Below are 15,168 nucleotides of genomic sequence, written 5' to 3' on the forward strand. Positions count from 1 at the left end.
GGTTCCGTAATTCCGTCCACGACTAAACCTAGCTTTAAACCTACCATGGAAACGAAAAAACGGACTCATTTACTTTGTTTTTTTTCAGGCAAAGGCGTACAAGTATTCTCATCAGGAAATAGCTTTTTCTAGTATTTTCATGTCCTTAAATACTAAAGTATATTTTCCTGGCAGTGGTATTTTTGGACGCAGACTGCTACGGTCGCACTGTGGTACAATATTATTTCCAGTAAAGGAAAGGGAAAACCCCGAAGAAAACACGGAATCACCATGAACCGTTACGCGGTAAGCTCGCTGGTGGGCCAGGGATCCTTCGGGTGCGTCTACAAGGCGACGCGCAAGGACGACAGCAAGGTGGTAGCCATCAAAGTGATCTCCAAGGTAAGTGCTAACTGCTGGTGGGCAGTGCAAACGCAACAAGTACACGAACTCTTCATGTCCTGCAGCGTGGAAGGGCCACCAAGGAGCTTAAGAATCTGCGCAGGGAGTGCGACATCCAGGCCCGACTAAAGCACCCGCACGTCATCGAGATGATCGAGTCCTTTGAGTCGAAGACGGACCTCTACGTGGTCACCGAGTTCGCGCTGATGGACCTGCACCGCTACCTATCGTACAACGGAGCCATGGGCGAGGAGCCAGCGCGCCGGGTGACCGGGCACCTGGTGTCCGCCCTGTACTATCTGCACTCCAACCGCATCCTGCACCGAGACCTCAAGCCGCAGAACGTGCTGCTGGACAAGAACATGCACGCCAAGCTCTGCGATTTCGGGCTGGCCCGCAACATGACGCTGGGCACCCACGTGCTTACCTCGATCAAGGGAACGCCCCTGTACATGGCCCCGGAGCTGCTGGCGGAGCAGCCGTACGACCACCATGCGGACATGTGGTCCCTCGGCTGCATCGCCTACGAGAGCATGGCCGGGCAGCCGCCGTTCTGCGCCAGCTCCATCCTCCACCTGGTCAAAATGATCAAGCACGAAGACGTGAAGTGGCCGAGCACGCTAACCAGCGAGTGCCGCTCCTTCCTGCAGGGTCTGCTCGAAAAGGATCCCGGCATGCGTATTTCGTGGACGCAGCTGTTGTGCCACCCCTTCATCGAGGGCCGCATCTTCATCGCCGAGCTGCAGGCGGAGGCGGCCAAAGAGTCGCCCTTTACAAATCCCGCGGTCAAGGTGAAGCTGGCTAAGCCTTCCTCAAACAAAGAGGAGACTGGTGATCTGGAAGAAGCCCTTGCCGCTTTAAACTTCGGCGAGGCGCGTCAGGAGAACATAAGCACCTCCCGCGACAGCATCAACGCCATTGCGCCTAGCGATGTAGAGCATCTGGAGACAGATGTGGAGGACAACATGCAACGCGTGGTTGTTCCGTTCGCGGACACCTCTTTCAGGGATCTGGCCGGTGTCGGTGTGCGGGGATTGCCGGTGGTCCACCAACCACTGGTTAACTCGCATACCTGCTTCGTGAGCGGCAACTCGAACATGATCCTCAATCACATGAACGACAACTTTGACTTTCAGGCCTCCTTGCGAGGCGTGGTCGCCAAGCAAAAAGTCGTTCCTCCCGTGAAGCAGTCGCGAAGCAAGGATCTGGAGAAGCGGAAGCTCAGCCAGAATCTAGACAACTTCTCGCTGCGCTTGGGTCAAAGCGTCGACACGGAGGCGCAACGCAAGACCACTGAGATTCTCACCCAGGAGAAGCTGACACAGGAGAAGAAGCCCCCTTCTCAACCCAATCCTCAGCCACCGCAGCAACAAACCCAGCAACTAAAGCACTCAATGCACTCAACCAACGAGGAGAAGCTGAGCAGCGAGTGAGTGGCCCTAGCAAAGCATTGCCTAGACCCCATAGCACTCACTATTCCGATTTCTCATCACAGCAACACACCGCCCTGCCTGCTTCCAGGATGGGACAGCTGCGATGAGTCCCAGAGTCCGCCCATCGAGAACGATGAGTGGCTGGCCTTCCTAAACCGATCGGTGCAGGAGCTGCTCGACGGCGAACTGGACTCACTGAAGCAGCACAACCTGGTGAGCATCATTGTGGCGCCGCTGCGCAACTCCAAGGCCATTCCCCGGGTGCTCAAGAGCGTAGCCCAGCTACTGTCGCTGCCCTTTGTGCTGGTGGATCCCGTGCTGCTCGTCGACCTGGAGCTGATCCGCAACGTGTATGTGGACGTCAAGCTGGTGCCCAATCTCATGTACGCCTGCAAGCTGCTTCTGTCGCACAAGCAGCTCTCGGACTCCGCCGCCTCGGCCCCACTAACGGTGGGCTCGCTCAGCCGGACGCTGCGAAGCATCCCGGAGCTAACTGTTGAGGAGCTTGAGACGGCCTGCAGTCTGTACGAACTGGTCTGCCATCTGGTGCACCTGCAGCAGCAGTTCCTCACCCAGTTCTGCGATGCCGTGGCCATTCTGGCGGCGAGCGATCTCTTCCTTAACTTTCTCACTCATGGTAAGCGCTCAATTTTTAGTCTGAGCCTGCCCCTTAACCATTTCAATTCCGCGACAGACTTTAGACACTGTGACTCCGACTCTGCCTCTGTGCGCCTGGCTGGCTGCATGCTGGCCTTGATGGGCTGTGTGCTGCGCGAGCTGCCCGAAAACGCCGAGTTGGTGGAGCGGATCGTATTCAATACGCGGCTAAACTTCGCCTCGCTCCTGCAGAGCCGCCACCACCTGTTACGGCAACGAGCCTGCCAGCTCCTGCGTCTGCTGGCCCGCTTCAGTCTGCGAGGAGTTCAGCGCATTTGGAACGGGGAGCTGCGATTTGCACTGCAACAGCTGTCCGAGCACCACTCGTACCCGGCCCTTCGCGGAGAGGCCGCCCAGACCCTCGACGAGATCAGCCACTTCACTTTTTTCGTTACCTAGCCGGCACTTTCTTTTATTGGCCTCAGGCGTCTCTATCCGAGCAGATCCTGAAAGTTGCCCTGGAAGTATTCGAGCAGCTCGTCGATGTAGTTTCCGAAGCGGTCAAAGCTAAGTAGGTAGTCCTCGCTGCAGTCCTGTTCGTACATCTCGTTCAGCTTGGATACATCCTTGTCGGAGAGGCCGCGTCTCTGGCCCAGCGAGGCGTACGGATCCTGGCAGCGAATGATAGGGATGAGCAGCAGGACATTAAACTATCAGTAACCATTAAATCTCCTAAAGAATCTCACCGCCCTTCAACAGAAACGGGTTTTATGTTCTGTTAACCACTAATTATGGAACTACTAAACTGTAAACATTTTTTGAAGAATACATCCAACTAAACAAGTAATTAATTTGCTTGTACAAATATTATAGGCATACCTGAAACTAATAATGATTTTTATTGTTCGAAATAGCTGTCTTATTTTCTAAGAAATTATCGAATCATTAATTTAATCAGATCATTGTCTGTCTTAGATATGCCTATATAACTGTTAAATTTAAATGTTTCATGAACCGAGAACTGTTTTCTAAATGATTGAGAAATCTTATTGACCCCCCATAATATATAAGTTTAATTAAAATGCACATTATCAAATGGATCGATATATCAATTATTGTTGATGTAAAATTGATGAAGAGGAATTAATAATTCTTCGGTAAAAATATATTAATGTTAGAGTAAATAAGTTGTATAGGATAAGTTGCCTATAATAGGCAAATTCACTGAATGCTCATAAAATATCTTCAATGGATAAGTAGTATCATAACTATTGAATGTAAACGATTAGCAATAAATGCTCAATTTATGTATGTTCTATTAAGGAGATTTGTATCCTATTTGGCAACTGAAAACTTCTAAGAGTTGGGACTACGAGATGCAAGGTATATTTATGAACCCTTTGGGATTAGATACTCACCAAGGGCTCGATGGTGGCCTTGCCGTTTTTGCTGAACGCCCGAGAGCTGTAGTGCATGACGCTCTGGTAGTCATACTCCACGCCAAAGTTGGTGATGTGAGTGCGGGCGTACTTGTTGAAGTTGTGCGCATGCCCATCAAGGATGTTCTCCCAGTTGATCTTGACGTACTCATCCCGCTCCGTGGCGCTCTGCTGGTGGTAGAAGCCGAGCGCGTGCAGCAGCTCGTGGACCACCACTCCATGGGTGACACACTTGGGCGTGTTCAGGTTGAGCACCTGGCCACCGGAGCGCCTTCCGACGCTCGACCAGCAGCCGGAGTAGTTGCCCTTGATGAGCAGCCAGTGCTTGTCGCCCTGCTCGTACGGCCGGAAGCGGATGCAGGTGCGGTCGTGGTACTCCTTGAAGGCCTTCAGTATCACCATGGTCTGGTTGGCGGCTGCTTGGATTGGGCGGATTATAGGTACAACTGGCGGGACAAGACTACTCACTGAAATCCTGGGGGTCTATGTAGAAGGGCACGGCGGCCTCTGGCCATGTGAGCCGCTCGTTGAGCAGCCCGTTCCTGAGCAGCTCGCGGTGCAGCATGATGTCGCCCTCGAAGAGGCCGCAGTGCTCCCAGATGTTCGTCTCGCTCTCCTCCGTCCAGAAATTGAAGGCGGGACCTGGAAGGGTGTTGGGTTGAGTATAAGTAGGAGTTTGGATGATACAGCTATGTCGTTTAAAAGTGTTTTAACAACAGTTTCCCTGTATTGCGGATTTATAATATTATTTCTTGATTGGAACTTCTACATCATTGCAATTTCTTTTTTAACCAAAAAAACAAAACAATATTTGTTTACTTTAGTGCCCTCATAATATTTCAGCTATAAAAACTTGGATACAAACTTGTTAGCTTAGCGAAACCATAAAACTAACTAAATCACACACATCGAAATTCAAACATATTGTGTAAATGATCCAAAAATGAAACAAATAAAAATGGTCTCCTCCTAAAATCTCTGAAGAGGGTATAATTGGTTTTTAAACACTTCGAAGTAAGTCGATGCTCTCGAATATATTAGAGTTTTGTCCATGTCACGGGTACATTTGAACAGAACCTAGAAAACATTTTTCAGATTGATCTTCTGTCGCTTTTGAGGAGGTTTCCGGGGACTTAAGGGTGTTTCCATTCCACTTTTTTGACATTCGGGTGGAGTTTGGCTGGGTGCTCCATGTGGGTACCTACTGTTGTGGCGGCGCAGCATCTGCATGTTGGCGCCCCATCTCGGAGTGGGCGGCACGGGGTGTCCGCGCAGTTGGCCCCTCCTCGTGAGTGGTGACCCCGACTCCGGCTGCAAAGTGGCGCCCTGGGCCAAGGCCGCGATCCAAAGTAGACCGGGAACGATGAGCGCGCTCCTCGCCATTGTTTTGGGTAAAAGAAACGCCGGCTGGGCCGCGTCGACGCTTTTATATGGGACTGCCTAATTGAGGCGGGGCGATTCCAATTGAAAGTACGAGTGAGTACCGTTGACTGAGCGCGACTGACGCCCACGCCGCCGGATTTATGCATAACATAACGGATTTATCGGCTCTCTCTTTCGGCGCGCATTCAAATTCCCCCGCCTCGGCATTTACGGCTTTTGATTTCAAATTTAACTGGGATATTGGGTTATCAGAGGCAACGGTGTGCGCATATGAAAATAGCACACTCGCAGTCGATGGCATTTCCCTTCCTGTCCAGGCTTTGTCTTTGTCCTATCTTAACGCGATCTCATCGTGGCGCACGTCCGCGATGGAAAGCCGGGAGTTCTTTGACCCCGCCTGTCGATTGATGGCCAATGGCCAATGACAGTTGGCATCTGCATCTGCATCGGCATCTGCATCTGCTGTCGGTGGCAAAAGTGAACGCCAACCACTGGCATCTTCTCCCTTTCTCTGACCCACACCCGGATGAGTGGGTCACTCGGCAGTGGGTCGGCGAGCGGGAGTGGGTCGCAGGGGCACCCACGAGATCAGAATGCGATTCATTCGCCAGCCCACCAACAGGCATTTTGGTCAATCTGTGAGCCGCAATCTAGATCCACAGCGGCTTTCTTGTGGCAGCTCTAGCTCACCAATTACCAACACATTTCTTTCTAACTCGTTGTGGAGCGACGGCTCGTGTTGCTGCTGCTGCCGCTGCACTTTCACTACGAAATTGCACCAAAATCTAAGCCACATTGCAATGGATTTTGAGAACATTTTGGTCATGGCAAGTGGAAATGCCTAGCCGGCAGCAGCAGCAACAGCAGCAGCAGCATCAGCGGATGCAGCAACTCCGGGCACCGGGCACAAAATCAGGGGCAACGACAGCAAAACACATTTGACGTACTATCTGCGATGTACTTGATCTTTGTCGAAAACTTGACACACTTTTTTCGGTCAACGGCAGGCGGTTGGCAGTTGGCGGCTGGCGGCAAATGGCAACGACTTCCAGCTCGACAGCGGAAAATTCGAGGGAAATCGCTAGCTTGCTGGCTAACTGGCAGTCGCGTCATCAGCATCGTTTCAAATGCAATTTTAAATTGAGAAAGTTAAGCGCGCAGAGATTGTGAATTTGCGACAAGCGGCAATTGCAGTTTGCCGGGGCCGCAGATGCAAAGATACATGGACACAGAGATGCGGAGATGCAGAGTCTTTGGCTCCAGGCGGTAATTGACTTCCTGCATGGCGCTGAGAATGCCGCTGCAGTGCATCGGATGGTGGGCTTGGATTTGGGTTTGGGTTTTGTTCTTGGCCTTTTGTTTGTCGTTTTTCACTTTTGGCCAACGGCAGCAGTCACTTTCTGCGCCACTGGCCCCGAAACGGGCCTTGTGTGCGGAGCCATCAAGAGGCAAGCTATGCGGGCTAGGAGCTCCACCGTTCCTCTCCAGAGATCAGATTTCTCCACTTCCTTTTGGCCGCTGCTGACACAGAACTGTCGTCTTGTCGTGGCAAATCGAGGCTTCGGGGGCATGGAATGGCAATCTCGAGTGGAACCGAAGGGCTCCCTGCTGAAAAGACCAGAAATGTGTTCGGATTTCACCCGTCGCCGAAGCGATTTGGCTTTCCACAACTTCTTCCCCTGTTACGGCACCAAAAACGCGCAAAAACCGCCACAGCAACTCACCAAAACAAATCCAAATACAAAACCGAAACCAGTTGCGGCAGTTTCCTTCCGGAATCAATTATTTTTCACTTTGCTGATTTTTCACGTTCATGGTCACAAATGTGCAGCAACAACGCGAACGTGCCACAGCGCCAGTGGGCCAGTAGTGGCAGCCACGCCGGCAAAAATTCACGACTGACTGCCTTGTTTTGTATGTTGTATTTTGTATTTTGTAGTTTGTAGCTTGTTGTTTGTTGTTTGTTGCTTGCTGTTTTCTGTTTTCTGTTTGTTTGGCGTGCAGTGGTCTGTGGTTTGTATTTTGTGTGTTTTGCCGGCGGTTTCGTTTTGCGCATTTTTGGCTGATGCCGCCTTTTGGCTGGCTTTTTGTGTGCTTTTCCGACTGCATCGCTTCCCATTTTGCGTTAGCGACATTTGGTCGAGTGAGTAGCCGAGTAGCCAAGTGACGGACTGGACTGGACTGGATTAGACTGGTGGACTTTTCCAAGAAATTTCTATCGCCAGCTCGACATTAGTTTAATTGGTGAAATTGGCTTCGGATTTTTGTGGTGCTTTGCACAACGGCCCCAAACGCATTGGGCGAAAGTATCAGCCAGCCAAATTCGGTCATCCAGAGGAGCCTGATTAATGAGACTTTATTTACCGGCCACTTTTGGGGACTCCCCGACCTCGCTCATGGCCTAAAGGGCTGAGCTCAGCGGCTGCTCATCACCTACCTGTGGATACGTAGATACTTATGTAAAAACGCATAATCAAGTATTGCCGACTTCGAATTAAAATTGTGTGCAAATACTTTCAGTTCCAACTTGAATTCTTTATAGGCCACCGCGATGTACTTAGTAATATTTGCTGAGTGACTTGCCATTCTTTGGTTTAAGGTTTGTGTAAATAGACATTTAAAAAGTTCTTCGGAATGGCTACATTATATGTCAAACTCAAATAAAAAATTACCAGTTACCACTTAAGAATTTTAGTCATTATCTGCCTATAAGTCTTATCTTACTCCTAAAAACGGAAAACTATTAACTCTAATCAAATTCATAGCTGTGAAAAGAAAGATATGTTCAAGAAAATATTTTTACTATTTTATAGCTGCAAAGATATGTAAGCATTGACTGTCAAAGTTAGTTAGATATTATCTAAACAAAGTAGTAACTAAGCGACATCGAAGAATTAAAAATTAGGCATAATCGTAACTAAAATTTAAAATATATTTAAAAAAATCTCAAAGCAAGTAAACTATTCTTCACAATTTTGTTTATCAATTGTTAATCTTACATATTACTGTAATATGTAAATAATTCGTACATAATGTTAAAAACAAGTTTAATAAATACAAGCACAAGTGATGCAAGTAAACAGTTTGGTTTCATAATCTACAATCTTATTTCTTTTTTTTTAATTTGCCTGGTACAATCATGTATTCGTATGTACTCGTAATTTAAGATTTAATATTTTTTTCGTTTGAGTAAATGATTGTTTTTTTTTCGAGTGTAGATTAAGGTAATCCACAATTATCCACATCCCTTGTCGCAATCGAATTGAAACATTTAGTTCAGACGATTTCCTCAGATTTTTCAAGTGGTCCAAAGCGAAACGAAAGACTTAGGCAACGAACTTGCTAGAAAAGTTGCAGCAATTTGCAAGCAGAGCGAAAGTTATCTTGCAACTGATTGATTACCAACTTTCTACTCCCAGAGAAATTATAATATGTGCAATTTGAGATGATTCTGAAGGAGGTGGGGGAGGGGGCTTGGGGGGCCAGCAATTAGAGACAGAGCGAAAGCAGAACATTGCAGTGGAGTACCGGTATCCCCATCGCCATCGCCATATAGCCGCCTCCATCAAATGTTAATGAACTTTGCGTGCATACATTGCAGGAGCCATCACATCCGCCTGTGCCGAATCCCCGAAAATGTGGCACATGCCACACGATGTTGCCATTGAAAGCGCAGGTCCAGGCCGTCCAGCTTACCTAACAGGCGGAGCTTAAGGCCAGGGTTTGTGCCACTTTGAGCCACTCTATGCCACTTTATGCCGCACAGCACATTGCGCATACGCCACCGATCCTCAGCTGGTGGCTCTCTTTGGCCCACTCTTTGCCGTCGGATCACTCTCTTTTCAGTCGCGGTTTGAGCGCTTTGGCCACTCCACTCCGCTCGAACATGTTTGAGCCGCCGGCCGCTCGATTCCGCCGCTGTTATCACTTGGCGCGCGATTGGAGCAAGCCATTCGGCAACGCGCCGCGGCGTTGATAAGACGCGGCTCCAACTGAGCAGCTGGCCAGCTTGGCATCGCGGCAACTGCAACTACAACTGCAGTCAGTTGTGTCTGATGTCTGATAACAAGCCGAATGCCAAATGTATGCCAAATCAAGTGCATTGAACTCGAGCGGGGCCACGACTGCGACGGCGGCGTCGACTGCGACTGCGACTGCGACGTCGACTGAGACGTCGACAGCGGCAGCGCTGTCACTAGACACATATCCTGAAATATAATTTTTTAACAAATTTTAGTAATTATTATTTCAAATGGCTTTGCCGTTTGTTTTGCCGTTCTGTGGTTACCAATTTTTTTACAAGTAATACAGAAAATACATTTTAACTGCATTTTGTAAATTAATATTATACATAGTATAGTTTTATTAAAATATTATAAATATCTGACAAAATCGGTAGTTTTTTGGCTATGAAAAACAACTATTTTCGTTTCTTAAAGCGAACGATCAAAGTTTAAGTTTCCACGTAATAAATAAGTTAGTAAGTATGTAGTTTTCGTGTAGTTTAGAATATTTACATAATAATGGGAATTTATTTTATTTATTTTTATTTTAGGAAAAGGGCGTTTAAGGTTTAAACTAATTGAAATGCAATACCTTTTTTTGAGAAATTGAACATTATAAATACGAGAAAAATATAATGAAATATTAAAGTTGCAAGTGTTTGTCACCTGTTTAAAAATGCTTTTAAAGGGGGCTTAACCAGATGGTTATTCAAACATTCTGCAGGGGATCACTTTTACTTTCAGGACACTTTTCGCTGAGGTAGAAGTAGGAAACCAAAAAATAAAAATAAAAGACTCTCATTGGTTCAGCGAAGATCCCCGTCAGCTGCTGCCTAAAAGCAAATTTATAACCAAACTTTCTAAAGTGTGAAAAGAAATAAGAAACATTAAAATTAAACAAGAACTGCTGCTGCTGCTGCGCGCAGAATCTGCAGCCGCAACGCTATGGCAAAGGCAGAAAGAAATTTTTACGGCCTATCTGAAGAGATGGGTTGGTGTTGTTGCTGGTTGTTGGCATGGTTGTTGTGGTTGTTGTGTGGCTGTTGGTGGTGCCGCTGCCGCCGAGGCCCCGTCTACGATCCGCTTCCGCTGCCCCCTCTAAAAGTGCCTCGCTTTTTCATTTTTTTTTTTGAGTTTTGGAGTCGCTTTTTTTTGAGGGCAATTAAAAAGTTGTCAAGCTGCGTTGTCGATTGTCTGTTGTCCGTTTGTCTGTTTGCCTGTAGTATTACGGCTGTTTGGCCAAAAATGTACCGTTGTCGTCTTCTTGGGGCTTTTTTTTTTGGCCAGTTTGGGCCTGATTTGTATAGGCCTATCTGGCTTTCTTCTCTTTTCGAGCCATGCAAAAATCGACGCAGTGGCGCAGTGTTTGCTTTTAGTTCCCAGCAATTTGCATTAAAAACTGCGGCAAATTGTTTGCACTTATGCCACCGCCCTAACACCTCTCCCATGCGGGTGGGCGTGGCTATGGCAGGGAGGGGCGGGAGAGGAGGATTTGTTTGATTTGATTGAAAATTTTCTGTTTGCCAGCTTTTGTTTGGCCAACACAAACAGTCAGCAGCCGAGGGAAGAGGCGAGAAGAGCCAGAAAAGCGAGAGAGTGTGAGAGAAAGAGGGGGCTGCGAAATTTCTCTTCCTTGTGTTTCTCGAGCATCATGACCTACCTTCAGAAGGCGTCAGCCATATATGTATAAAGTCCCATCCCAATCTGAACACCATTCCGGGGGACACCTCTTCGCTCTCCGCTTACCAGGACCTCTCGCAGAACCCACCGCCTAGATGAGCTTTCTTCTTGGCCAAAACCGAAACCAGTGGCTTAAGTCTGCACATCTCATATTTAACAACTTTCGGAGATGCTTTCACTTCCATGCCAACAATTTGGCAGCTGCTCGGCGACTTCTTCCGTGTGCGATTTGCATACTGCATCCGCATTACCAACCGAGGGGCATCATCGAAAGTGTGGATATCCCGGATCAGATCATATCAGATCGAATCGGATTCGGATTCGGATTCGGATTCGGTTTTGGATCCTGTGCCCATCTGGGCAAATCTCTGCATCTGGTTGGATTTGGACGGTGTGGCAACCAAAGAGGCGGAGGAGGAAGACGGGGCCAAAACGAAGGCAATAACGTGAATAAGATCATTAGCATAAATAATGGTGAACAAAAATGAACACACACTCGTAGCTCTACCTGTATCTCTGTATCTGTACCTGTGTCTGTATCTGTATCTGTATATGTATCTGTATCTATATCTGTATCTGTGGCTCTACCTGTGCCGGCGTATCTGTATCTGTGCGTGTATCTGTGTCTGTGTCTGTGTTTACAACACACATTTCAAAAGTCGGTGACTGTGGCACTGAGTTAGTAGTGCGTTAAGTCAACGAACGCAGTCGCGCAGACGTCGGCAGAGATGTTGGCTGAGGCGTCGTCAGAGGGAGAGGCAGGGGCAGCGGCGGTGGCGGTGGCAGAGACAGTGGCGGGGAGGGGGGTGATGGTATGAAAGAGCCTGCGATTCGGAGGCGGTGGGGCAAGGCGGCAAAGGCGGCAAAGGCGGCAAGGGGGCAGTGTAATCGCACTGGGAACTGGGGACGATGTCATATGGCCAGAGTGCAATGCAAACGCACTTACCAGTTCGGTTTGGTTTTTCGCCTTTTGGGTTGGCTTTTTTCGCCTGGTTTTGCATGGCTTTCACAAAACGTTGCAAGTTTGCTCCATGGCGCCGCAGTCGACGCTGTGTATTTTTCTTATTTTTCGGCTTTTTGGCCAACTCTGGCACACACAGTTTATTGAACCCTTGCCGGGGTTCTCAGCTGGGCGCCATTCATCATTTCCATTCTCATTCTCGTTGCGATTATCGCTCTACGCGGCGCACGAGACTTTCTCCATCGTGGTCATCTCATTATTTGTGGGAGTGGGAGTGGGAGTGGGCAGCAAGTGGAGTGCGCCTGGCGCCCTTGTGGAATTCCATGTTTGCCGGTGATCGTTATCACGAGGAGTACCTCTTTGTGGCTGTATCTTTACCTATATCTATATCTCTGTATCTGTATCTCTATCTCTCTTGCCGAAAAGTCGGTCAAAATGTTCAGAGCAAATATTTGAGGTGCGCAGCGTGAGAGTGGGTTAACGTAAGCCCTTTTGTCAGTCCGATAAGAAAGGTTATACAACGTCAACCCCCCCCCTCCCGCCACGTGACCAGGGGAAGGGCGAGGGGACTGGGGGTAAGACGACACCGGAACAGGGTGACACTACAAAAGCCCAAAAAAAGAGCTGACCAAGTACAATCCCCTGAAAAGAGGGCAACGATCGAGACTTTTGGATAGGGAAGCGCTCTTCGGATTGATGCTGCAACCGCAGTGGGCCTCCAGTCTCAGCCGGGTGGGTCAGTCCCGGTGGTTATGTGACTTATGTGGGTCTATAACAGACACTCAAGTGTCGTTACAGTCGAATAAAACAAAGAGAAACACGCACACTCAACGAAGGAGAGTAGAAAAAATTTCACCGCTTTTTTAAGTTAACGATCGCTGCACGTTCAAGGGCCTTACGTAAAGCCCAAGTTGATCCGATCCGATCCAATCCAATCCGATACGATTCGATACGGGCCGCTTAGGTCTTGGCCCTTTATGCACAAGCACAATGCGCATGAAATTAATTTGATAGTCGCATATGAGTAGTATTGTCCAATGTCGTCCAACACACACCCCCAGTGGCAAACCATTAGCCACAGATAGCCAGTTAGAGATGAGGCCCAGATCAACGGCCGCAGCTTAACTTATTTTATAGTTGGTCAATTTGAAATTCAGTGTTTTCCATGTTTTGCATAATACAAATGCCTACCAAAGATATAAAATATCGATGAAAAAATCATTCGAAAATTAATGTAACTGGCGCTTGAATGCGCCTGTGCTCGCTACCTTAAAAGTGAATGGGGCATATGCGAATAACCGGAAGGTTTGTCAGCTGGAAGTTACCCCTGAGATGGGATTGCTCAGCTTAAGTATTTCCTTTTCAATTGTTTTACCACTATTATTCGAATTGGTTCTATAGCCAAGTTGACACAGGGCCCATTCACATACAGGGTATTCCCAGATCGGGGTGGCTAATGAAGTGCTTTGGACGGATTGTGACATGCTTTTAGGGTCGCCCCCGGTGGCTCTTTAGGCAATATTTCCACTTTGCATAAGTAGAAATTTTTGTTCGACTTTGGTCTTGAGTTTGGTTTGGTTTTGGATTGGATTGGTTTGCCTTTGTATTTTATTTGCATTTCGTTGCCATTGCGGTCATTAATTTTATTTATTTTCGTTTTTAAATCAAAACTGGTTGGACACTCCGATTGTTTGCTGTTGTTTGCCGTTGTCATGGACTTAAGTTTAAGTTTGGGCTTGGGCTTCGGATTGGGCTTGGGCCAGGGCTCGGAGCGTTGTCAACATTCATAATTTGTCATCGAATGCGTTTGTAATTTGAAGTGATTAAGCATTTTTGTTTTTGTATGCGTCGGTTTATTGTTTGCTTTGGTTTGGTTTGGTTGGGTTTTTAATTTTTTGTGTTCAGCCGACTTAATTTTAGTTTCTGTGTGCGTGTGCTTTTATCATTTTATTTTTATTTTCTTTATGTATGGGGGGCTTTGCACTTTCTCCAATTAAAATTAAATTAAATAATCGTTTCAAGTTTTGGCGCTCTTATATTGAATGGCCAGGGAATATTTAATACGAATTCTGCATTCGGCCATTAAATTCATTTTTTTTTAATTTACTAAAAAAAAATGAACGGTACTGTGTGTTACCACTTAATCATAATGCATTTTTTTCACTAAAAGAATTCTTTTAATTAAATAGTTTTCAGGAAAATTCAAAATGCAAAAATAATCTTTATCTCATCTCTATACAGCTTATTTTGAACTTAAAAAAAAAAACGGTTGAGAACTTTTCAAATTATGTTATTAATACTGTAGTCTTAGATTATTTAAGCTCATCAATTATACAAGGTTTTCTGCAGGTACGTGGGCAGCTTATTAAACGAAATCTTAATTGCTATAGCTACTAAATAAAAATGATTAAAATAAGAATCATCAACTGTTTATGCTCGGGAAAGATTGAACATGTTGCTTGTGCTAATATTTGATAAAAGATGTAGGTATTTAACAATATTTTGGTTTCTTAAGGGAATTCTATAAAACTCTATAAAAAACATCGTAAGCCCTACATATTGAGATTTCCGCTTTGACTGCATTCTTTGTATTTGTAGCATTGAAGAATGCTAAAAAAAGGGACCCGAGGTGTGCTACATAAAAAGGAAGTGCTACCACCACTGCACACTATCCCGATCCCAGCCACAGTCGCTTTTCAAGACAGAAGTCCATCCAATGGAGCGCAGCAAGTTGAACAAACTTTGCAAAGAGCGTGGATAAAAATTAAGCGCTTGAATTATCGTTTTGAAGGCCATCGCGGTATGAAAATGATCGGCGAACGAGGCTAGGCATGCGCAATAGTGGAGAGCCCTCCCCCTCCCCCACCCCTCCCTCGACGGACCGCCAGACCAGAAGCTGGAGCGGAGCGGATCGGATCGGAGCAGTCCGCTCGCTCATCGCTCGCCCCACCGCCAACGCACGAGCGTTGTTGGGAAGTGGAAGTCGGCTGAGGGGGAGGTGGAGGCGGAGGTGGGGGGGTGCGGTGCGAGGTGACGCTCAAAGTGCACAAAAGTTCAATAAACTAAAAAAGTGTCTTTTAAAACAGGTAAACACACACACAGATAGAGCGACATGCCCGGTATGTGTAGTATGTATAGTATGTTTACCATGTGTACATTGTTGCTGGCTGCAGTTGAGGTGTAAAGCGAAATGCAGTTCTTGTCAAGCAAGCTGCTGCACCACCAGCACCACCACCATCACCACCAGCACCACTACCGCCCGGAGAATCAGAATATATAGCTGGCATATC

General features: G+C 47.2%; 2 protein-coding genes across 2 annotated transcripts; one reads left to right on the forward strand and one right to left on the reverse strand.

Annotated features, from left to right (window-relative positions):
- Positions 1–179: 179 nt before the first annotated feature.
- On the forward strand, positions 180–3,733 carry LOC108049915 (serine/threonine-protein kinase fused). Its single transcript, XM_017131316.1, has 4 exons — positions 180–381; positions 447–1,810; positions 1,877–2,451; positions 2,509–3,733. The coding sequence occupies exons 1-4, from the start codon at positions 271–273 to the stop codon at positions 2,868–2,870; spliced, it is 2,412 nt and encodes an 803-aa protein (XP_016986805.1). The 5' UTR covers positions 180–270; the 3' UTR covers positions 2,871–3,733.
- Positions 2,903–5,233, reverse strand: LOC108049916 (zinc metalloproteinase nas-14). Its single transcript, XM_017131317.2, has 4 exons — positions 5,056–5,233; positions 4,319–4,492; positions 3,830–4,266; positions 2,903–3,082 (listed from the first exon to the last, which is right to left on the reverse strand). The coding sequence occupies exons 1-4, from the start codon at positions 5,231–5,233 to the stop codon at positions 2,903–2,905; spliced, it is 969 nt and encodes a 322-aa protein (XP_016986806.1).
- Between the last annotated feature and the right edge of the window lie 9,935 nt (positions 5,234–15,168).

This window comes from Drosophila rhopaloa, unplaced genomic scaffold (assembly GCF_018152115.1).
Source record: "Drosophila rhopaloa isolate 14029-0021.01 unplaced genomic scaffold, ASM1815211v1 contig_3, whole genome shotgun sequence".
NCBI classification, from domain to species: domain Eukaryota; kingdom Metazoa; phylum Arthropoda; class Insecta; order Diptera; family Drosophilidae; genus Drosophila; species Drosophila rhopaloa.

Excerpts from the sequence above, each read along its gene's own strand:
- LOC108049916 (XM_017131317.2), bottom strand. The coding sequence starts at position 5,233 with ATGGCGAGGAGCGCGCTCATCGTTCCCGGTCTACTTTGGATCGCGGCC. Across the intron at positions 4,493-5,055 it reads GATGCTGCGCCGCCACAACA|GTCCCGCCTTCAATTTCTGG; the intron begins GTAGGTACCCAC and ends ACACCCTTCCAG. Across the intron at positions 3,083-3,829 it reads AGGCCACCATCGAGCCCTTG|GATCCGTACGCCTCGCTGGG; the intron begins GTGAGTATCTAA and ends ATTCGCTGCCAG.
- LOC108049915 (XM_017131316.1), top strand. The coding sequence starts at position 271 with ATGAACCGTTACGCGGTAAGCTCGCTGGTGGGCCAGGGATCCTTCGGG. Across the intron at positions 382-446 it reads CCATCAAAGTGATCTCCAAG|CGTGGAAGGGCCACCAAGGA; the intron begins GTAAGTGCTAAC and ends CATGTCCTGCAG. Across the intron at positions 2,452-2,508 it reads CCTTAACTTTCTCACTCATG|ACTTTAGACACTGTGACTCC; the intron begins GTAAGCGCTCAA and ends ATTCCGCGACAG.